The sequence below is a fragment of the Montipora capricornis genome, chromosome 2, assembly GCF_036669925.1.
Source record: "Montipora capricornis isolate CH-2021 chromosome 2, ASM3666992v2, whole genome shotgun sequence".
Lineage (NCBI taxonomy): Eukaryota > Metazoa > Cnidaria > Anthozoa > Scleractinia > Acroporidae > Montipora > Montipora capricornis.
The window spans coordinates 12,007,257-12,032,256 of record NC_090884.1 but is presented as its reverse complement, the minus strand read 5'-3'; the positions used below and the strand labels follow the sequence as shown (position 1 = coordinate 12,032,256).

General features: G+C 41.3%; 1 protein-coding gene across 1 annotated transcript in view; it reads right to left on the bottom strand.

Annotated features, from left to right (window-relative positions):
* Positions 1-5,280: 5,280 nt before the first annotated feature.
* LOC138038844 (leucine-rich repeats and immunoglobulin-like domains protein 1) overlaps positions 5,281-25,000 on the bottom strand; it is a 30,773-nt gene continuing 11,053 nt past the window's right edge. The window contains exons 10-20 of the mRNA XM_068884913.1: positions 24,513-24,584; positions 24,123-24,194; positions 23,199-23,270; positions 22,354-22,425; positions 19,359-19,430; positions 13,156-13,361; positions 10,966-11,229; positions 8,064-8,393; positions 7,469-7,576; positions 6,478-6,705; positions 5,281-5,705 (exon numbers count right to left, since the gene is read on the bottom strand). Of these exons, the coding sequence (XP_068741014.1) occupies positions 5,632-5,705; positions 6,478-6,705; positions 7,469-7,576; positions 8,064-8,393; positions 10,966-11,229; positions 13,156-13,361; positions 19,359-19,430; positions 22,354-22,425; positions 23,199-23,270; positions 24,123-24,194; positions 24,513-24,584 (1,570 nt within the window). The 3' untranslated portion in view covers positions 5,281-5,631. The remainder of the gene's footprint in view (positions 5,706-6,477; positions 6,706-7,468; positions 7,577-8,063; positions 8,394-10,965; positions 11,230-13,155; positions 13,362-19,358; positions 19,431-22,353; positions 22,426-23,198; positions 23,271-24,122; positions 24,195-24,512; positions 24,585-25,000) is intronic.

Sequence of the window (25,000 nt, the reverse complement as noted above, 5' to 3'; positions counted from 1 at the left end):
AGATTTTCCACACCTTAAGAAATGTCATACGATCGTTGCGTTTGCCAGAGCGTAACGACAAATCCATCTGTCAACACGGCGATCGCTGGAAAAGGAAAGGAAAGGAAAGGAACTTTATTTAAGTGTCTAGTCGTTCTAGCGCTGAAGCACTTATTGGGGACACTGTAAATTGAAATTAACAATGAAAGCAAATCAAGTCAGAGGTTGGTTTTTGAGGAGAGGGGAAACCGGAGTAGCCGGGGAAAACCTCTCGGTGCAGAGTAGAGGACCAACAAACTCAACCCACATATGACGCCGGATCTGGGAATCGAACCCGGGCCACATTGGTGGGAGGCGAGTGCTCTCACCACTGCGCCATCCCTGCATTATCCGCACCCCCGGTCACAGACCATTTGGCGTAAACGTGATGCTGTATCTCTCTAAAATAGAAATTTAGCAACGCGTTTGAGTTTCAAATCGAAACTTTTGATTGACTGTCTTTTTGAAAAAAAGGGAAGGTTTGTGCATGGTGAGGGCCTGGTTCTGGTCACGTGGACACAGCGTTCATACGCATGTCATTCACCATTGTGGTGCCGCAGGTGACTGCGCAAAAACGGGCAGAAACGTCTCATCAAGCGGGACACCAAACTTCTATTCTTGGATTTCACATGACGTCACGGCCCCCATGTTGGGGTCCTGATCCAATCCTTCGGGAATTGAAAGCTTTTATTATGCTAACGTCTTTTTTTTGTTTTCGTTGAAAAACATGGCTGTTGATCACGTGAGTGAAACCCAAGAATTTGCTATTTTACGTCTGCTATGGCTACACATGCCCGTTATTTCGAGAGTCCCGAATAGACTCGTTCTGAAACAACGATCCACCGGACAACATCTAATTTTGGGAAATCGTGAGAGATGATGCAAAGAAGAGTTCGGAAAACAACTTGAAAACCTGGCTGGAATAGAGTGTGAAGTTGCCATCCCTTCCTCTTAGCCAAACGATACAACTGAAACAAGTGTTCGGTTCAATGTGCATTCCAGGCTTTCTTGTGGGTTTCAATGGTTGTTTATCATTTACAAAAAAAATTCCGGGAATTCCGGTTGGTTTGTAAATGGAACACGACTTCTTGGTTCGTTCACTGGAAATTTTCCGGGAGCTGCGGGACGTCTGAAAAGGTAGTCCTGTTTTTCCGTTGGAAACCTTTCGATGGAAATGTGTGTTCCTCACCAGTTCCAGGCTATCCACGGACATATTTGTAATTTTGGCGCGTAAAATTGCAATCGCCTGGGGGCGAACGGACTTGAGTTACATGGAACACGTTTTCGACCGATGGAAATTTCCACCAGAATTTCCGGAAATTTTGTGTGAATGGTAAACAAGCAATGATTCTTATATTTTTTTTGGTGTTCTGAAAAAAACGAAGCAGGGAAATCCCCGATCCAACTTGAAGACCGAATGAGTGTCACTGCAGATGTTTCTTTGTAAGATATTTGTTCAAGATAAGGACGTCCATTTTTTTCTCCATTTACTGTCGTCCGACCGATTTTTCAAAATATCATTAAAAGATATGTGGAAGGTAATCACTTAATGAAACATTTTTAAAACTTTGAATCTGAAATATAAACAGATTTTTAGTTTCGACGTGTGTCGTCGTGAGGGGAAAGTATGTTAACAGTAACTCTCTCCTCGTTTTTGCTCTTTTCTGTAGCTTGTCATTGATACTTGCATCTGGCTCCAAAGCTCCACGCCACAGATTGTTTCTGACTTTCGTTTTTGTGTTTTTTTTTTGTCTCCGACCAACCCAACCTCGGTCCCAGGGCTTTTTTCCGCCCTACTCTCGGGGAAAGACAGCCCTGGGAACGAGGCCGCGACCTACCGATGCAAAATTAGGAAAAGCATTTGACGGGACGGCCTGAGACGTTTTAGTACAAAAGCTATCCTCTTCCTAGTATCAGTACAATGGATATTTGGTCCTGACTAATTACCACGACCATCCAACTCATTTGATGTCCGTATTTGAATATTGTTGTTTTTAACAATTGGCATTTTTTGGAACCTCTCCATTTTTATTGTGATAAAGGTGTTTAGATCCTGGGAATCGCCCGTGAATGGTTATTTCATCAAGTACAGCCATCCGCGATGGGGAGCGGGGGTGGTTCAGTAGTGAGAGCATTCATTCCCCCCCCCCCCCCCCCACCTCTTCTCAATGTGGCCCGGGTTCGATTCCCAGACTCGGCGTCACATTTGGGTTTCGTTCTTGGTTCTATACTTCATTGTAAGATACTCGTAAAGGTTAAAACACACTCTCACACAGTATAAATTTAAAAAAAAACGCACACACAGGCACCGAAAATCAAATACGTGGAGTAAACGATAAAAAATGCTTGCGAAAAAGTCTTACAAATAAAAAGAATGATGTAGAAGTAATATATCAAACACGAGAAGGAGTGTTTCATCGGATATCCAAACACCGAGAAGCGAGTTTTTTTAACCGATTTCGAGGTGGTTGGATATCTGATGAAACACTCTTTCGAGTGTTTGATATTGCTTCTTAAAAGAAGCAGTGTTTTAAAAATTTTATGCTAATTAAGGCCCTATGCCCCATTGGGGGCAATAAGGACTAATATATATATATATAAGACCACATATCCAAACTTCCTTCACGATAGTGATTTCTTTTGTTTTTGGCTTATGAATTATTAATGAGTTTGAGAGGTAATATGTCAAAAACGAGCGCGAGTGTTTCATCAGGGTTTCCAAATAGGTGGTCTGCAACCAATCCTTACAGACACAGATATCAATGCTGCAATGTACAATGTTGTGTCCGTACGCAAGAAATGACCCGCGGATAAAACGGCCGACCGAAAAACTTTTAATCTTACTCAATAACTACTAACTTGCAAAATGTTAATGCGGGAACACATGCTATATAAACCTTTACCCGCTCTGGGAATTACATTATTTGTTATTCATGAAAAACCTTATTCATTAACACGTAGTCCATTGATGAATAACTTCTTATTCATCAAACCTTATTCATTAAAACACCATAACATACAATTGCTGGTGGACGAACAAAAGGAGCCTAATGATGAGAGATCTTTTGTTTTCGTCCAAAAAAACAAGGTGGCCATTTTAGCAGGTCAACTTACAAGTTCTATGGAGCTGGTGGCTTCGCGTTGCTACCTGGAGATGCTTCAGTGGATTCATGGTTTAGAGAAATTCCTGGGAATGATTTCCGTACAGGTCCCTACTTCATTATGCATGCAGAATAAATTAATTATTCATTCACGCTATTGTTTTGTAGAACAATACGTATACCCAAGAGAACCAAATATATTGCTGGTTTTCACTCACGTGATCAACAGCCATGTTTTTCAACGAAAACAAAAGGAAGCGTTTGCATAATAATAGAGTTAAATTCCCGGAGGATTTGGTCGGGGCACCAACATGGCCGCCTTTTCTTTGTTTAGGGCACCAACATGGCGGTCGTGACGTCATGTGAAAACCGAGAATACATGGGTAATTTGTACTTACGGGATGAATAAAAACGGATCTCATTTTTTCTCTCCCTCCCTCTCTCTCTTCTTTCCCTTCATCGCCCACACCGTTACTCGTTTTTGTCCCAGCTTTCCCCTTTCTATCCTTCGTGTTCTTATTTCCAGATCCCGCTCAGCTTTTTCTGCCATTTTATCCCATAATATGTCACTCGCAGCTTGCCTTGAACTCCGACCCACTGTAAACCTCTGGATTACTTGTCCCTGTTCTTTACCACTGAGCTAACGTGTCAATTTGCTAATTCACACCTTGAAAATGATATTTATTTTGAATTCTGGCTGACTATTTACATAACAATGATACGTAATTATATACACGTGCCGCCGAGCACCTACAATCGAACTTACACTTCAGTAGGTTACCGTTAAGAGATCCCTGTTTTACTACTCTTGAAACAACCCATCCCTTTAATAATGCTAACTGTAACCCTAATTACAACTAAAGGCACTGTTAAGGCTTAAGGTTAGTCCCTGTGATAGTTTTAGGTTTTCCAGTATTGCTGTGAACTGTGACCTGCTTTTCCTTCATGCCCCGTGCGTGCGGCACACTTATAAGTTCACTGCGTGGAAGATACCACGCTTAAAGTCTGATTGGTGCATCTTTCATGGGAAACTTTCATGCACGAGTTCTTTTCCCTTCTTTTGAAGTCAACTTGTGTCTTCGTAATAATCAAGATGGCTACTGAAGTAAAAGGGTCACAGCAATGGGAGATTTGATCATTTGGAAATTGTCCCTGCTTTATAGCCTTTCCAGAGTTGTGCATAGAGTGGTGCAAAGAAAACAATTTACTTTCGTCTTCCGTGTCCAAAACCTGTGCGAAAACGCAGTCAGTTGGCAAAGACAAAGTGCCGCATCGGGAGATGGATCTGTTTCGCGATGCTCAAGAAAAAACTGCAATGGATAGCCTTCAATCCGCAGAACACATATTAATTTTCTGACCGTAAACTTTCCTTGAAAAAATATTAGCCTTAGCTACCTGTGGCCGGAAAGTTTACAACTGTTAGTTGGAAGTATCATTGAGCATATTGCCGATCTCTACAAAGAGCGATAAATCGCAAAATCCCTCTAAATGTACCGTTCGTGATCCTGAATACAGGAAAGGAAGAAAATATACACTTTGCAGTGTCTCGGCGAATTTTTAAGCAGACAGGAAGAACAATTTCACGATAAAAAGAGCAGGTAGCCATTAAATTTCTTATGACAGTACTTTTATTTGATTTGTTTGTTATGTTTGCGAATCTGAACCCTATTACAACGAATGCTTGAAACTCCACTTCTTGCGCTTATTCTAAAACTGAAAAATGGGTAAAATTACAGGAAACGTACCGAAATTACAGGAAAAACTGTTCGATTTTCCGTATTTCAGACAGAAGTTGAACCGACTTTTTCAAAGTCCATATAGACTTAAAAAAAAACCTCTAAAAAGAAAGAACAAAGCGCTACAGTCCCAAAGGACGTGTATTGTTATCGCTATTGTTTTCTTGAAACAAAGGAGTGTATGCATAATGAAGTAGGGACCTGTGCGGAAATCTTGCCAATTCCTGTTCCACGAAACTGGCGTGTTTATTTAGCGACTGGATTCGATTTTCATGAAAAAAATCGTGCTTGTTTTGGATCGATCGGAGTCCTTAAGGTGGCTTCTGTCTCCTACCATGTCACTACACTATGAAGGAAGGTGAACGGGGACCATTTTTCTCGAAACTTCGTGTACGTATTAAAGACAGCAACAGCTCACCACATGGTAAGTTTTATCGATTTTTATTTCCGTTTTCTAGCAAATTTTCAGACCTAAACTTCGCCTCATATGTTCTCTATATTTTAATACCTACGTGACGCACACAGTGTGCTTGGGTAAGCTGTGGTTTCATTGGGTATCAAGATACATGCGCGTGACCAAAATGAGGCACTGTGATTGGCTAATAGCCTTACAAATGAGTTTGAGAATCTTGTCTTCATGTAAAATATGCCGGCCTACTGCTTCCGTTTTTTTTTACTAAAGCAAACTCCAATTTCACTTTTGACTAAAATATATACATGGGATCAACATGAAATGAGCTTCATTGCTGAATTAAACAATAAAATTCAATTGTTTTTTAGAGTGGAGGAGCTTGCAAAGGCTTTTCGGTCTCCGCTGGCGCTTCTCTTCGATTTCTTGACTCCTTTTTCTCTGAAAAAAAAGTAACATTGGCATGTTGGCATGTTTCCAATACACCTCATTGCGCTCGTGCAGCGTATACTGGGGAAAGAGAAAAAGGAAAACCCGGAGGGAGCCTGGGACAGGGTCCCTATTTCATGACCTGACCACGTGATAAAACGTAAATAATCTTTATTCCACCAGGTTAAGGTTCATCTGTTTAACAAATCGAAAGTGGTTCAGCGTTGTCTGTACTCTTACCTACAACGTTATTGGTCATCACAGTGGTCAAAATGTTGTGGACTCACGAAAAATAATGAATTTGTCTTACAAAGTTACGATTTGACGCTCAACGAGAGCGAATAAAAAAGCATTTTCGGAGGCATAATTATGTCGGTTGTACCCCGCGAGACACGAGTTCGCTGCAAAACAATCGCCAGTTGGTTACACATGTAATTAAAAGAGCGCCAAAAAACCAGTTTTTCTTAGCAAAGAGGAAATCTCCGCCTTGTTGGAACATGCTTGCCAAACCAATCACGACGACTGCGTGGGATACTTTAAAAAAATGCACTACCAAACGGCGGTACCATCAACGTCACGCCACCAGGAAACGATGTTAATCGGTGACTATAAAAGGACTCTTATTTCAGCATTGGACCCACCGACACATTGAGTCCTGAATTATAATGCTATATTCCTCTTTTCAAACCAGAGTAGTATGAGTGTAAACCTGGTTGGAGTGTGAACCCAGAATCTACCTTATTCCGTAAGAAATGAAGGCACTCTTTTTCTATGATATTCTTACCCGACTCCCAGCTCTCAAATGATTCATCCCCGCTCTCTCCGCCACTAGTCTCTTCCCGAGATTTTTGGGTTGAAGATAGCTTGTCACCAGACTCCTCTTGATCTACGCCAGCTCCGCTTACGTCCTTGTCCTCGCCTGATCCGTTATCAGTTTTTTCTTGTCCGATGGAGCCTGATCCCGCGCCCGAACCGGATCCCGAGCCAGAACCCGTTTCCTCTTTTGTTTCCACTGGAATCAAGTATTCGTTTAAAAAAATTGTGAGATAAGAACGTGAAAGCAAAAACAATAACAACAACAGCAATTAGTTAAGGCGATGCTACGAACTAGATCCTTGACAAAATTTATAGCTTTATGAAATTGTGGAGAATAGTCATCTTGACCTTGTTTATTCGAAGACGACGATGCTCAGAGAGAAAATATTTAACTGTGTCAACAATATAATCGAACTTAACTAGTCGACTCAAGCAAATAAAAGTGAAATTTGATTCAATGAAATGAAGATAGTTTAGAATGGCGAGCGCCGCCATTGTATTATTTAGATTCAAACAGTTGAAGAATTTGTTTTGTAGGACATGCAAGCAACTTGGGCTGGACCGCTATGATTGTGCTCGAAAAATTGTTCGCGAACATGAAATAATTTAGAACAAAGAGTTTCCGGACGCGTTCATAAAGTTGCTTTTCTTACGGTGCACGTAGATTGTTGTAACTGGACTACCCTATCCCGTCATACAACGGGAATGGGGTTGTGGTCCCTTTGCCCGAATTTAGGGGTAGGAGGAAATCCAGGAAAAGGGACTATACGTCTGACGAGAACTACGTTAATTGTTCGATCGCCAATGAACAACAGATGAAGTCAGTCAAATGACCTAGAAGGAAGTGTGTATGTGTTTGTGTTGTCACGTGATCAAAAGGCACAGGAAAACGTCAATTTTGACAGATAAATGTAATGAAAACCCAGGTCTATGAGCAGTTTGGAGATGAGCTAACTTGCCTTTTACGCATGCGCCATCTTGTTTGTAGAATCCACGCGAACAAAGGCAGTCGTATCTGACTGCTGAGCAAACACCACCTCTTCCACAGCCGTTATCGCATTTTGCACCTGTGTAACAACAGCAATACCAACAACAGCTATAACAAAGATATTTTGAAATACACAAGCTTCCGTATTTCAAAGACCTTGTCAAGGCAGAGGAAGACCGATCAGACCTTTACACTAATATGAGGAGTATAGTTTAAAACCCTTGTTAAGTGATTGTTCAACACTCCGTGTTCCGTCTTTTCTTGCCGTCCTAGGTTTTTTTTCCACGGTAGCATAATTAATCAGCTGGTCGAGTCGACTTTTTCCTCAAGTACGAAATTGAATAAGCGAGGACGCCAATTTTACTCTTTTCCGCAAGGTCATGACATGTGCTCCATAGGATTGGTTACATGAGAGACTGCTCGCAGTTTGCTCCAATTTGCCTGCCACAATACACAGTTTTGGTAACCGAATTGATTTTAATTGCAAACTCACCGACCGAGGAAAAGAATAGTGGTGGGCAAACCAGATAACAGGATTCGTGATCATATACAGCGGAAGCACTTACTCATTTCAACATAAAGACTGACTTCATAGGAAACTTTCCCCAGTTCATTCTCGGCCTCGCATTTGTACGAGCCCTCGTCTTCAACTCGAGGCTCAAAAATCACCAGGGTTCCCTCCCTGGTGATATGAAAGCGTCTACCCATGAAAACCAATGATCCCTCCATAGTGATATGAAAGCGTGATTCCTCTGGCGTGCCCACTATTAATAGTCCGTCTTTATACCACTTGATGAAGGGCGTGGGTGATCCCCTAGCCTGGCATTTAAATACAGCAGGTTTCTGTGGTTCCGTTGCGTCGAAAGGTTCAGGATAGGTAGTGAACAACGGGCGAACTGAAAAAAAAAAATCTCGTCAATCATTTCAAAGAGACAGATTTAAAGAAACGATGTTCTTTTGTTTTAGTATTATTCCCAAGGACTGTAAAACGTCCGTAAAAAAATTCTTTAAGTTTCTTTATGAAAAGTCATATTTGTCGCCTGAATCTAAGGATGGAGTGGATGGAAATGAATGGAAACGCATTAAACGTTTAGTAATACTGGCCAGGGACCGGTTGCTGGAAGCTTGGTTAGCGCCAATGGTTGGTTAAGAGGTATCAAAACCTATAGGTTTCCATGGTATTTAAAGGGACACGGATTGACACGCGCAGTAGCATTCACTCTCTCCGAGACCGCCATTATGGAAATATCGGTAAGTTGAAGAATTCTGCATATATTTTGCATTACATCAAGTTTATCTAAAGCAAATGCTCACGAAGTGAATTTCTTTTACTCAGGAACCTGCGGCGATCTTTTGTAAATGTAAAAGTGCTTGTAGGACGAAGCGCAAAGAAAATAGTTCTCGTGGGTGCCCGTGCAAAGGGAGAAACGTACTGTGTACAGATGAATGTAAATGTGGAACAAGCAATAAACCTTGCAGAAACAGGGTATGCATGCATATAAAGTTGAATACATTCACTTCTTTTGTTATTTTCATTGACCTTAAAAAGGCATTCGACACTATCGACCATGAAATCATTTTACGCAAGACGTCATACTTTGGGGCCGACCAGGAAACTATCACTTGGTTTCAATCGCACCTAAGCAATCGGACCCAAAGATGTAACGTTAATGGAAAACTGTCAACTCCTCGCACTATTACTTGTGGGGTTCCGCAAGGCAGGCAGCATATTAGGTCCCTTGCTATTTTAAATGTATATTAACGATCTTCCTAACTGCCTCCGGGAGGCTTCCCCGAGAATGTTCGCTGACGATACCAATATAACCCTAACTGCAAAAACTTTAACAGAGCTTAAACTAACATTAACTCCTGAACTCAGTAACCTTAACTGTTGGCTGAGCCAACAGGTTGAGTTTAAATGTGGCTAAGACCGAGTTAATGATAATTGGATCTAGGCAGAGATTAAATACTCAAAGTGACGAGGTTGATATACGAATTGATGACGAAATGATCAAGAGAGTAGATCGCACTAAATCCCTCGGTCTTACCATTGATGATCGGCTTTCTTGGTCAAATCATGTAGACGAAATATGCAGGAAAGTTTCCTCAGCTATAGGAGCCTTAAAACGAATACGGCACTTTATCTCAGCTAATACTGCGCTTCAAATTTATACCGCTTTAATATTACCTCATTTTGATTATTGCAGTCCTGTCTGGGACAGCTTAAGTGGCCAGTCAAGTGATAAGCTGCAAAAATTGCAAAATCGCGCAGCTAGGGTAATTACTAAATTACCCTTTGGTACGAGCTCGAACCTCCTTCTCGATACTCTGAAGTGGGAGAAGCTGTCTCTTGGAAGTAAAAAAAAAAAAGGACTAATTATGTATAAAACAATTCACGATCTTGCCCCGGAATACCTTCAACGCCTTTTCACATGTTTCAGTCAACGAGATGCTGAATATAACTTGAGAAACTAAGAAGGTAAACTTACTCTGCCCAAGCGAAATACTAATTATTTGAAACGAAGTTTCTGTTATAGCGGGGCCTGTTTGTGGAACAATTTGCCCCAATACTTAAGAAATGCTGACTCTATTGGGCCGTTCAAACGCACAATCAAGCAAGTATCTGACCTATCGGCTTCCCACACGGCAATCATGTAAAAGAGTTGTAAAGCGTTTTTTTACTTTTTTTAGCTTAACTGATGATTTTCCGTGTTTAAATAAAGTTTACTTACTTACTTACTTACTATTTGAATTTCCAAAAAGCGTACGAAATAATTTGTGCATTCCCTTTCATCAGGATTCGAAAGAGCATTCGTAAACTTAAATTTCTTTTATTTCACATAAATACGCTTATGGTTTCTCAGCCACGCTTTCGTGTATTCCCTTCTGTCTTCGACCTTTCGTTTCCGCCCTGAGTTGATGCGTTTACCGCCATGTCCGGATCCTCCGCTAGACGCCATTTTGAATTTGTGAGTGCTAGTAACTTGAAAAAGTCAGGCTGACGTTTTCACAGCTACACGAGCATGCGCAGACCGTGACCATGTCCATTTAACGTTAGTTAGCGCTAACCATGCTTCGAGCAACTCGGGCCAGGCTTTTTCAATTTGGACCTCGTTTCACATAATATAATAATTCAGATTGCTCATTTTGACAAAATCCGTAACATATGATTTCCTTGGGCTGACCAGAAGGTTACTATGAGGAAATAGTGTTCTACATTCTCAATTCGGAATCGTCAATGAATTCCTATGGGCTGCACAGAACACAAGGCCAGAGAGCGACTATTGTCGTTTCTCTTGACCATTGCTGAATTGAACTAGATTCAACCTAGATTCAACCCACTCTATTTTTGCTCTCCCGAATTTTAAAATTTCTTTTGGATTACTCACGTACAATCATCACACAGCCATCTCTAATTATTGAGTCAATCCAATTTACTTTGCCTCACTTTATTAAGATTTTTCTTACCTCCAGCATGAACCATGGCATGACTGGCACCGATGCCAGCTTCGCTCTCAGCAACGCAAACATACTCTCCAATGTCCTCCTCGGCCAATCCATAGATTGTCAGTACTCCCAGGGGACTAGGCACTCTATACTGATCTGGTTCAAGACGTGTTCCGTTCATGATCCAGTGGTAAGTGGCACCCGTGTTTGTTTCGCAGCGAAGTTCAACATTCTCCCCGTAAAGAGCCAAACGTTTCTTGGGATGTACTGACACTTGAAGAGGTTCTGGTTCCGATAAAATCAAGTAAATGATGAATTTGTCCATCAACAATGATAATAATCATCATCTTAACCTCTCGGAGAAGAGTAGAGAACCAGCAAAGTCCACCCACACAAGACACCGAGTCTGGGAATCGAACCCCGGTCACATTGATGGGAGGCGAGTAGTCTAACGCCAGCCCTGGTCCTGCTCAATTCATTAATTAATCAAGTGGGCCGATAATAAGCTATACAATCAGCCGGTCGTCAATCAGTTAGTCTGCCAAGCAGCCGGTCAGATGGTCAATTAGCCAGTCAGTCAGTCAGTAAGTCAGGCAGTCATCAAATTGATGTTTAGTTCGTTTGTTCGTTCCTTTATTCATTTGATCGATCATGCGCTTGACCCACCGTTCAAATGACCTACAGTTCTCTGCACGATAACTATAATAATAATAATAATAATAATAATAATAATAATAATAATAATAATAATAATAATAATAACTTTATTACTTTCCAAATTCTGGCTTTTCAAAGTAATTACAATATTCAATAAAATATCTAAAACTATAGAACAATGAGAAATGATTACATATTTGAAATTCTCAAGGTAATTACAATATTCAATAAAATATCTAAAACTATAAAACAGTAAGAAATGATTAGAATCATATTTATATAACAAATTTGACAAGAAATTTGATATATGTTAAAATCATTGAAAGCTTCTAACATTCTCTTTGTAAACTATTTAACAAACCGAGTCCATGTTGCCGTGCGTCTGTTCAGTAATAGATCTCAGATGTCGTCAAAATGTGCAAAGAACAAAAACGTGCAGTGGCGCACCAGACGACAGCCGAGAGCGTCACTGATGTTCTGACGACATTTTGACGTCTTCTGCGCCCTCTAGAGTGTTTTTACGTGACGTCACGGCAGCCATGTTGGTGTACCTAAACAATAGAACGGCGGCCATGTTGGTGTGTACACCCAACTAATCCTCTGGGAATTGACCTCTATTATCATGCAAACGTTTTCTTTTGTTTCAGTGGAAAAACAAGGTTACTGATCACGAGAATGAAAACAGTCTATATTAGGGAGTTTAAGAAACGACGACGGCTAAGACTACTGCAAAGCCACAAAACAATAATATATATCATTGGTTAAAAGAGCATAAATAATTGTGCTGCACGTGCAGCACGGATTTTAGCAAGTATGTTAGCGGTCCTCTGCATAAAGACGGCGTGAAATCACCAAATACGAGGTTTCGACGACACTATAAGCACGCAACAGAGAATCTTTCATTCTCTATTTTCACTCTGAAACCGCTCGTACCAATTTGTTTTTAGGATACTTAGCCCACATTGTAGAATGATCGTGAAAGAGATAATCATGATAGAGCCAAGTTATATTTTGAGGTGACGTTTTCGTCGACCGTCGCCGTCGTAGATCTTAAACTAGGGACCTTAAGATCTACGACGGCGACGTCGACGAAAACGTCACCTCAAAATAGAACTTCGCTCTGGTAAAAGTCTTTCGCGATTATTCCATCTCGTTCACTTCGTACAATGTCGGCGAAGTATCCTAAAAATAAATTGGTACGAGCGGTTTCAGACTGAAAATAGAAAATGAAAGATTCTCTGTTGCATGCTCAAGTTGTCGTCAAAACCTCAAATTTAGTGATTTCACGTCCTCGTCACGCAGAGAACCGCAAAAATATGAGCTAAAAGCACGATTATTTATGCTCTTTTAACCAATGATATCGTTGTTTTGTGGCGTTTTCGTCGACGTCGTCGTCGTAGATCTTAAGCTCCCTACTCCCTACTGAAAAGACGCACTGCAACATGGAATATATTTGTTTTATATAATTGAGAGTTAAAGTTTTTGATAATGACCAATCAAGGCGCGGGCATTATTGAGTTTATTATGTAATTAAATCATAATTTGATAACTAACCACATGCGAAATGATTGGCATTCAGTTGCGTTACCAAGACACCCGATAGACTGGGCGGGGAAGCACAAGTTATTTCTCCCATTTTTTTCTCCATCACCCAGTCCTTCAACCAGCGAGCATTGCAGTCACAATGAAGCCCACTCCCTTTTGTTTTACTAGCAGCAGGAGGCATGGACTGGCGGTAAGCTTCCGGCACATCCCACAGACTGGAAAAGATCACAAGACGTACGTTAACTACTTATGGCTTTACTTTGGAGGCTAAAGAAAAGTTATGTGCCCGGCATGAAAGCTGGAAATATAAAATCAGTGAAACACATGAGCTCTTCTTGCACGCAAGGAAACACAACGTATACAGATAGTCAGACAATGATGAAACGGCGAAACAGTTTGGAACATAGCCAGAGGGCACGACAAACAGTACATGTACATATGTCTTTAAAGCGACAAATTCAGGACTTGTAGCCTTGAACACGTCGCGTTTTCTGACTTTCACTTTTCATCCATGCAGCAACCAGCAAATGGCCTGAATCCTGACTGTCTTTTGCTTTTGTGGTCTCCTTCGCTCAAAATTCCACGCTAATCCAGCCAGGTCGACCACATTCTGGTAGAGGTGGACCACAAAACCGCAAATTCCATCCATGGGAGACAGGGCCTACGGTTTATTGTACGAAAAGACTTGGAACTCAAACTATTTGCTAGTATCATTGCAAAGGTAATCTCTCGTAGCGTAGTCCAATAGGCCTTATCGCGGTTTTGGAAGCCATCTTGACGGGTAGGCAAAAGTGTGCGAAATAACAGTGTTTCTACGGGAATCTGCGTTAAAATAACTTGAGAAAATCTTGAATGTAGAAAATTTGTGAATGGTAAGCTTTAGTTACTAACCAAAGGATTTTACTGGCAAAATTGGAAGATCCTACCTACACTAAAATTTGCCCAGTGAAATTTTAAATTTCCCTTACATGTGTTTGTAATTTTTTCTCACAGACTCATGTCTGACTGAGCGTAATTCGCCGATCAAATCGAAACTTCAACATCCTTCCCCCGGGCAAACCCCTGGCATTTGGTTATCGCCTGTGCCCGGGGAGTGGGGAATTTGACCTGTGCCTGCGTGGGGTGGGGAAAATTAAACCGGAAGTGTCAGGTTTCAAATTATAATTTTTTTTTCGGGCGCCGAAGTCGCCAACAGCTTTAAAACACGTGCTTGGACGAGATGAAAGAGTTTAAAGGAAGAGATATAGCATTTGTGAGCGATTGGTTTACAAAAAAGGATGACAGGGGCCGACGACGATTGTTCTTTAGTAGGGGTATTTGAATACCATTTTGGCCCGAGGGGGAGGGAATTTGAACGATCTAATCTTCAAAAGATCAAATGCTCGGGCTTTGCCCGAGGGGGGGGGGGGGGGAGGATTGTTGAAGTTTCGAGTTGATCGGCGCATAAATTTCATTTATTTCCGCTGGGCAAATTCTAGAGCATGTAGACCGTCGTGATAACGCCTATTCTCAACCTACTGAGCCAACCGGCCAGCAGTGTATTATGGTCTTACATTTAACCCTGCTATTCCACATCTCTGTTATCTCCAAAAAATTATTCATATCCCCAGTGCTTTCGGCTTAGCGTGGTGCTACTGCCTGAGCCACAAAGATGACGACTGACTGCGATTTAAGGGCAAATTCATCCCGATGATATACTCGCTGAATGAAATTAATGCTTGTATTTTGAAGTGCGGGTTATTGGGAGTTTTCATCTGACGTCACGGCCGCCATGTTGGTGAACAGATCAACGCTGTAAAAATGTCTTTTGGGAATTATGCAAAAACTTGTGGAACCATTTTCTATTGTTTGTACACCAACATGGCCGTCTCATCACGTGGATGAAAACCAAGGATAGACTTTAGGGAGAAGCGATCCTCGCACGTAGTTGGGCAATTTAAACAATTGTCTTTAATTGTGGGCACCTGAGAAATTCTGGTGATGTAGAACCCCGATCAAAATCTGCTAACGATCTCAAATATAAACGTTTTACATTACACTGCACGCTGTTACAAACATCACACACTTGAATAAATTGCCTCTAAACTTTATAGTTTGCAAACAATAGATTACTCCCGAAGGGCCGCACCACACCTAATAATCACTGACAACAATAACTACACTCCATTTTAAACGCCTCTACATTACAGGTGGCTGCCATGGGATGCGAATCCACGACCTCCGCGATGCCGGTGCAATACCCGACCAACTGAGCTCTGAAGCCACACAGTTGGGAGCAGGTCATGATGATGAATTTAGTCCAATCATCGAGCCCAACAAATTGACCAGCTCCCAACTGAGAAGTACAGATCAGTGTTAAGCGAAAAACTCGTTCCTTTTGTGATACAAACACGAAACGTGCCAAAAAAAAAAAAAAAACAATTAATAAATCCTCATCATTTTTTTGATATAGGTCCACGGGAAAATCGACTATTATGGTATGAAAGGGGCGTGTCATTTTTTGACAGGCATGAAATCGAGGTTCATCAGAAAAATGTATAAAGATATATAAAACCTTTCAATTACTGGCACATATAAGGTAAAAACATTCTTGTAAAGTAATTAACATGAAGAAGAAATGATTCATGGTTAGTTAGTTAGTTAGTTAAGCCCTTGGCTCCAAGTTGGAGCATGGGCCATCAACAAAAAGCCTCCAGAGACGTCTCTTTTCTGCCAACTGTTGCAGCTCCTTCCAGTTCTTCCCGAGGACCTTCATCTCTTTTTCCGTATCCCTCCTCCAGCTATTCTTGGGGCGGCCCCTCTTTCGTTTTCCCTGTGGGTTCCAATGCAATGCTTGCCTCGTAATGCTGTTTGAAGGTCTTCTCAGCGTGTGGCCTACCCACGCCCATTTTCTCTTCCTCACTTGCTTGACCATTGGAATTTGACCTGTCCGCTCCCATAGCTCTTCGTTTGTGATCTTGTCTGTCCACCGTATCTTCAGGATTCGACGCAAACAATGATTGACATATGATTGTAACTTTCTTATCGTTTTGACTGTCATCCTCCACGTCTCTGCCCCGTACAACAGCACAGATTTTACATTACAGTTGAATATTTTCAGCTTAGTTGATGTAGATATGCTGCCAGAGCTCCAGATCTGCTTAAGAGAGTGGAAGGCTCCTCTTGCCTTATTAATCCTATTTGCAACATCCGCGTCAGTTCCTCCACTTGTGTCTACTACGCTCCCAAGGTATGTGAAGGAGTCCACCTCTTCAATATCGGCATCATTCACTGTGATCTTCCTGTTTGAGCCTGAATTGATCTTCAAGACTTTGGTCTTTGCGGTGTTGATAACAAGGCCAGCTCTTCTTGACCTTTCTTCCAGAATGATGGTTTTATTCTGCATTTGGGCCCCTGAGTGACTGGTAGTTATTTTCATGTGATCAGTGACGTCACAAACATTCAGAAGTAAACCTATTATAGTCAGGTAACTTAAGGTATTGTCCTCTGAGAATCCCATAATAGCTATTTGAAACAATAGTTGCCTTTCGATAATAATTCCTGTCTCGCTTTATTCAGGTTTAGGAGCTTGTTCTGTTATAAAGAAGCACTACGAATCTCTCAATTAGGGTCATTGCCTGCGTAGGAATCTTTTCTGGAACTGAAGCCAATATTGAAGAGGTGTCTGTGATTTGTGGAAACACGTTCCACACGTACCAGGCAGATGCTTCCCCCTCCCAGAAAAGAGAGATACAATGTACCGTGTCGTATCCAGTGATTGAGTGGGACATCGATCGGAAGAGACTGGCTTCTTTGTGGTCTCAGTTTTTCAACAATTGGGTGGACGTCCGAGAGGCATCGAAAAGGCTTGCCATCGCCAAATGCAATCCATACTTCATCCACGCTAACATCTTACACTCTGGATACCGCTAAGATACTAAACTATGGCACTCGGATTGCAAGGCATGGTTTTCATGCAGCATGAGTCGGGTGTATGCTTCTTCGTGGGAGTAATCCATCCCCTCAATGTCAATAGCCTGTTTCTCCTTAGCCAGAAACAAGAACAACTCAGTTTTGTTGTCACTAACATGAAGGAAGGTTTTCCAGTTCTTAGGGAGCTTAGGGGATGGTGCTACCCTTCATCGAGTAACTATGTCACGCCTTTCTCTTGCGGTGGACTTTTTAACTGCCGTCATGATATACATCCCACACAACGTCGACTCTCTGGACTGCCTCCAACTGTTTGAGAATATATAGCTTTATCACCAAATCCGCACACTTTTTAAACATGGCTTCCATTCGCCCAATTCCCGGCTTCAACAATGACTGCACCATCAGTTATTGCCGCCTTAACATGAGGTGCGCCAATCTTCCTTTCAATAAGCCTTTTCCATACATTTCACCAGGTCTAACGTCTGATCTTCCCTTCAGTGTTTTTATGCTAGAATTGGAGAAAAAGGCAGATTCTCGTGCTAAAAAATTCTTTGAGGTTACCATCACGGCTTTGGCAGGCTATGTAAAGACGGGAAATAAAGCACAGTAGTTTTTAAGGGCTGCAACTTGTGTCTATCTTTCGTCAGGTTGTCCTGTGGTTGTTGTCTGAACAGGGGTAACTTATTCTTCTTTATTGCTTCGGTTATTGGCTTTGTTCTTTCCTGGAATGTTTCTTTGACAAAGGCTTTATACCTAGTGATCCTGACGAATGGACACCACCTCTCTCGCAGATTTAAATACCATATCATCCGAATCTTTTGAGTCTAGGACAAGAAGGTTTGTGATGTCCCCTTCCACTTTCCTCAATTGCTGACACAAGTGACAACACGTCCTTCTTAACGTCATTCTGAACTCCCGGAATTTGCTCAGATGGTGGTGCTTTTCTTACTGACGTCTTTGGAAGATGTTTCCTCGAATTCCTAGATAATTCTTGTGACTTCAGGCCCAGCAATCATCCGCCTTCTTGATGCTGCTGGATTTTCGGTCAGTTCGACTGCACGGCATTCCCCGTTAAACTGTGCATTCACTTGCTCGTGCGCATGGCCTAAAGCAATTGAAGAGAAAACCTTTTCAATCTTGTGAACAACAAAAGATCCATTTGTGAACTCTCAGTTTTGGATGTCAGGGTTACTGATACTAAGTTAAAGATGGTAAACTCAAAACACGTATATGTACACTCATTCACCTGGCGTAGTTGATGTGGTCTTATGAGAACATCCAAGAAACCAACGTGACAAGTGACTTCTTAGACAGTGAAAAGTACCTTTCTCTAATAGCTCTAATCAACTGTACTGCAAAACACATGACTCTAAGAAGAGAACTCGATTCTAGTACAGAAACTGCGGGCGATCTTTGACATTTTACTGATTGACTCCATCTGTAAACTGGAGCGGTTCTTCAACACTCTCAAGGTAATCACTATATGCCTTACTCCGCAGGGTGAACAAATAACTTGGTGTGCCCGTCTATTTCTTGTGACTTGGGTGGCTTTGATGAAAAAATCAGCAACTCCTCCCGTTGCAACTTCTGTCCAGCGACTTCCACCGCGTCGCTTTTCTGAATTTTAAAAGCTCTCGTGTCGGTGCTCTGTCAATGTTTGTCGGAAATTAAAGCCCCATTTACACGAGCAATTTTTCCTTGACAAGTCCACTTGTCACGGAAAACTTGCCGACTGTACACACTAACAAGTTTTCCTTGACAAGTTTTCCTTGACAAGTTTTCGTTGGTAGTGTAAATGAAAAATATGACAAGTTTTCCTTGTCACATTTTCCTTGTTGTTGCCAATTTTTCCTTGTCAAGGAAAAGCTAGCACGCCAGATTTTCCTTGACAAGGAAAATTTGTCCACTATTCCCCATCTACACGAGCAATTTTTCCTTGTCAAGGAAAACTTGTCAAGGAAAAATTGCTCGTGTAAATGGGGCTTAAAGGAAATTTAAAGAAAGGACGTCGTTTGTCGCGGTTTCACTTTACGTGCTGTCACTACTTTTTAGGCCAAGTCGGTTGTCAAAATTTACCCTGGCAGAGCCTCTTCGAAGCTCAGTTGGTAGAACATTGCACGGGCATCGCAGAGTTCATGGATTCAAATCCCGTTGGAGACACCTGAATTTTTCAGGTGTCCATAATTAGAGACAATTGCTTAAATTTTCCCGCTAAGTGAGAGGATCAATTCTCGCTTACGATATATTCTTTGATACTGATTTGGGTTTTCTTAAACGTCAAATCCGAATGTCATACTTACAGCCTGGAAAGACTTTTCAAATGATCAAAGCTTCCCTTTGCAACGAAAGAAATCCTGTTGAAGAATATGTGCCTGAGAGATAAAGCAGAAAATGTTTTTATCTCAGTAGAAAGTTGAATATGTTGGTGAAGGATCTTCCAGGTCAACGTATGCTTTGGAGATGCTGTATTGAACGGCTATCATTGTATTTCAACGTGTCGTTATTGCTGCCACTTATGCTGGAGCGCTACTTGCCCAAGGTTGATATTACACACAAAAACTTACCGTAACACCATGTGATACTCTCATTAAAAAAAAAAAATCCCTTAGACTGGATATTTAACGGAATGAGCGGCGAAGTCTGTCGCAAAAACAACATCTACATATATAACTACTTGGTTGACATAAGGCCAACAGGCAACAACAGAAGTAAATAGTATTGTAAAGTAGGTTTCCTGTGGAGCTTTAGTGTACGTGGTAGCAGTATTGCAATGTAAGGGACATTTTAGCTTTTGCAATAAAGCAATCTATGTGGCCATGAAGTTTTAATACACAATTTAAGAGTGGTTTTTGTGTAATGTAGCATTACAACGCTCTTTGTTAATTTTGCTGAAGTTAGCGTGACATGGTAAAGCACCTTTATGCCTGGTCCTTCATCAAGGGTCCAACATAGGTTTGGCGGGATGCGGCTTAAAATCGAGGCGGGATGTGGGATATGATAATACGACGGCGAGACCGGGATATGCTCCGTTTTCGTAGGCGGGATACGGGGTAGGACAGTTAAATGCAGAATAGCAAGTAACCTCACGTTATGAGTTGAAAAGCTTTAATTTGCTTGGAAAATGAAAAAATTGGCCAGAAGACCCTAAAAGACCCCTAGAAACCACGCAAAAAAGTAAAATACTCGGAACTATGCCGCTCACGCAACTTACTGTTTGTCCTCTCGGAGTAACACGTGACGCGGATTTAAAGTAAGTCGATCTCTTTCACCCACGTTGCGTTCGTTGACATGAGCGCGATGGCGACATCGTCTCACTCCGCCAACCTCATCTGAAACCTCTGACACAATAAACTACGCTGCAATTTATTATGAAAAGGGAAGCTTTGGAAGCAGTTTTCTCCGCGTAAGGAAAGAATTTCGGGCAGTTACTAAAGAAGGAAAAAACGCTAAGGAAAATCCAGGAAAACGTCATGTTAGTTTGTCAGTTGTACCACGACAAAAACTATGGAAAAGATATATTGATGACATTTTCTCCCATTTTGGGACAGCGATAAAGCAGAGGTGGACCATTTTATTAAACAAGCTAATAAATTCTACCCTACCATCAAATTAACGGCTGAAATATCAGAGAACGAAGATCGTCATGAAGGAACGGGAGGGGGGGAGGGGGGGGGGTGGCAATGTCAATTCCCACCGAAAAATCAAGCCAATCCCAGCTCCCATTTTACCCCTCCATGACCATCAACGAAATAACTTTCCTCGACAAAGTAGTTTAAAACGCATTATATTCAATTATATTGAAACCTTTCAATATACACACTTCAACTTATGTGGCCACCTCCAAGGCGTAAAAAATGGCTTAATTAATGGTGAAGCAATGAGACTTCTTAGGACTAACTCTTCGAAAACAACATGATTTGAAGAGAGCCTTGAGGAGTTCAAACAACGTCTGAGAGCGCGAGGCTATCCTAACACAATCATAAAAAAAGGTTAACGAGAGGATTTTTTCTTTTGTCACTACGTAACACCCAGCACTTAAAAATCTTAAACAGACATTGATGGAACAATGGAGCTTAAAAGCTCCCATAATATATCATACAAAAGAGATAAATCTCTTAAGGACACGCACGTCTGCGCAAAAATATAATTTTAAGGCTCTCATGCAGAACACACTGATCATTGGAGTACGTGCAGGCCCGCATGTTATTAACTTCTATCTAGAAATGCAAGCACATAATGTTCACTCATGTCAATCCCCTGTAAGTGGCGTTTTCAGTCTAGCTGAACTTTTGCGTCTACTTCAAGTCATTACATCACTGCTTAATGGGGGTTCATCTTTGGTAATGTAGAAGCTATACAAATGGTTGATCAGTTGAGCTGGAGCAAAGTGGTTTCAACCAGGCGGGATCGGGATGTAAATGCACATCGCGGCGGGATGGCTGGATGGAATAAAAAATAGCGGCGGGATGCGGGATTGAAAAAGCCTATTTTGGACCCTCTTCAACTGGTTCGTCTCATACATATATGGACCGCCGGACGAACCTCTCGAGACTTCGTCGCTAGCTCAGTCGCTTCGCGACATCGGTCGTCCGCTGCGAGGCTACTCTACTGGAAAATTCGTGAGGTCGACTTGCCACGTCCATGCAATTCTTAGTTTTCACTCACGTGATCAACAGGCATGTTTTTCAACGAAAACAAAAGAAAATCTTTGCCTAATAATAGAGTTCAATTCCCGGAGGATTGGGTCGGGACACCAACATGGCCGCCGTTTCTTTGTTTGGGGACACCAACATGGCTGCTGTGACGTCATGTGCAAACCAAGAATATAACAGCGACCATCGTGAGAATCGAGCTGAGCTTGGTCAATTAAGCCTCCAATAAAATACGTGGCGTTCTCACGTGACTTCAGTGGTTCAAGATGGCGTCGGAGGAAGAAATTTCGACGCCACTGATGCCACGTGAGAATGTCATTTATTTTATTGGATGCTTGCTTGACCGAGTTCAGTTCGATTTTCACGATGGGCGGATGGCCGCACACAGTGAGGAATTTGCCTCGCGAGGCCAAAAATATCAAACATGTTTGATTTTATCCACACGGCCTCGCGAGGCGAATTTCTCACCGAAATGTCCCCGCCATTTGAGGAGACGGCTGAGCAAAGCGCCTCGCGAGGCAGTTTGCTCAGCTCTTTCTCTCACTGTGTGCGGCGGGCTTAACAAGCTGCCGTAGCCTTTACCAAAAAACGGGCACGAATAAAGTAAAATTGTAGTTAAGATTAAACGTACTGGTAAACTTACAAGTCTTTAAGTCTTCTCAATCCATAAAGCGTCTTGGCGTTTAAAATGGTGAGGCGGTTCGAATCCAGATAACTACAAAGCCAAATAACTCATTTTAAAAGTCTACCAAGCACACATTTTGCAAAAAAAGAGTTATTTTCTGAAAAGGAGATGAATCGGGGTGAATATTCACTTCTTCGAGCGGCAGTGAGGAGAATAGAATAGTTACTTTAGAAATTAGTAATAACGGACTCATAAACTACTAACCGAAAATATTATGACCACGAGAAGCAATTTTGTTCTTCTTCGGTTGCGCGGAGATGGGGAGTATAATCTATTTTGTTTTATATGATAAGCTCAATAATGCACGCATCTTGATTGGTTCTCACCTATGATCTATTACAGGACAGACGCATAGCCGACGTCATCAAAAAACTTTTAATTCTTTATTATATTTAATGATTTTTTGTCGAAGGCGAGGTAAATATCGGTGAATAACGACGGAGACGAAGTCGAGGTTTTTATTCACCGATATTCAACAGCGCAGATAATTTTTATTCCAGCACTCAGCTTGATTTCCTTTAATTAGTAACAAAGGTTCTTATTCCATAACTTGTTTACAAAGTCGGAAACACAGCCATAAATAGTCTTCTGCGCATCAGCACCACAAACAGGATAACGAAGGAAAACTAACAAACAAGCAAAGGCTTTATAAAATTTCGTGACCGATCACCACATGTCTTATCTTGCAGCACGCCGGGGGTTTTGAAATAAATTCTACTAATTAAGAAAAAACGCGGGAAAAGACACGACAAAATCATTCCTGTGTTCTCCCATGCACCAACTATATGTAATCTTGAACTTACAGTACAGTCAGATCACCAAGGTCACGAAACGCATAATCTGCTATATAAGTGATTGTGTTAATTCCAAGATGACTGCAAAAGAGAAAAAAAGGAGCACGTTCTTGATTTTCACTGACGTATTTAACGATCGTATTTATTAAACGGAAGCAAAATACGATATTTGTACATTATCACCCACGCCACCTTTTTTAAATTGAACCTGAAAGAGCCTTATATATGCAAAGTATCTTGCCTGGAACTTGCAACCCGTTTGCCTTCCTCGCTGTCTTTCCTATTGGACATTATTTGAAAGTCTTCTAAATTTGCAATAACTGAGTTCAAAAAATCTTGTATAACTGCGATCCCAGAAAGGGTGATCTTTTAAGGTCCTTAATTAAAAGTCTGCCGATTTAACAAAAAAAAAACTTTTGCGAATTCTTACAAGCCTTACAACCACTCGCTTTCTCTTCAAATGGCATGCGCTCTTGATAAAATTCTCGACTGCTTAACTCAATGCGAGTACCCATTGTCCCTCGGGTAATCCAGTGTAATGCGCAGTGACGCAACCGGAGTTTATCAGATTGGACTATTACTCTAATAGGAAATTCCTAGTAAACCCTTGGTCGTTTCAGTCTTTTGTGGAGCCAAACGCACAAATTGTAAAATTAAAAGAACCTCTTCTTTGGCCGTTCTCCAGCACAAAGGACTGGAACGACCCAGGATTCCTTTGGAATTCGGTCCACTCTTCACTCCCCGTAAAACGACAGAGAAAGGGAAGGAGACTGGTTTAAGTTCGCTCCTCTTCTCCTATTCTTTTTTTTTTTTTTTCATTTTCTTTGTATTTTTTTTTCAAAGATACAAAGGGTTTATTTTGGACTAAGTGGCTGGGACTGAGAGAATTACCTGCACAGGTTCTCAGATAGTGTATTGACTATATGCACTTACAGGACTCGAAGAGTTCGCAGTTCTTCAAACATATTCTCAGAGACAAACGTCAGGAAGTTGGAATACAAATATCTAAAACAAGAACGCGGATAGAAATGAATATAAGTAGATTTATGAGTAGATTTATAAGTAATTTATTATAAAATGTCAGGCTTTCAAATTGTGTCTCGTACTTGCACGTGTCCACAACAACAACAACAACAACAACAACAACAACAATAATAAGGTATTTTATTTGTATCACACGCAAACAGCCAGCCATAAAGAAAGAAACCTAACATAAGTGAGGTACAATACACCCGAGAGAATAACTTAAATGTTAACGGAGTTAGGAGACAAGACAGAGAAATAGGTATAGATGAAGGAAAACGTCTCCGCCATGCTACTTACAGTTTTTGCAGTTTCTTGGTTGCTGAGAAAGTCCAAGGTTCAATTTTGCTGATCCTGTTTCGGTGAAGGTAGCTAATAAAGAAGAAGATCGGTTAAAGTGCTCCTTAAATCTTAAATCGAGTCTGTTTCGTTATTAAGATAGTTGCCCTCACTCGTGCGTGATATATCCTCTGCTCTCACCTCAGCTCTTTTTATGTGCTTCACAAATTACATCAAGTTAGCAATTACCTTTTAATATGATAAGTGGCTGAGACTCTCTACTAGGTCCGGTCACACTATGATATTTGGAAGACGTGCAGCAAGGTTCAAAAGGCCACTTGCCTCTAGCAGTTCCCATTGGACTGTAAGTCTTCGTGATGATTCATTATAAGAAACTAATAGTCACTTGGACTCCTTGCCGAGCTAGTACAGACCTTTAGTAACACGATGACGACGCGACTACGAGAACACCACAAAAAAATAGGTTTAATGAACAAAAACAATGGCTT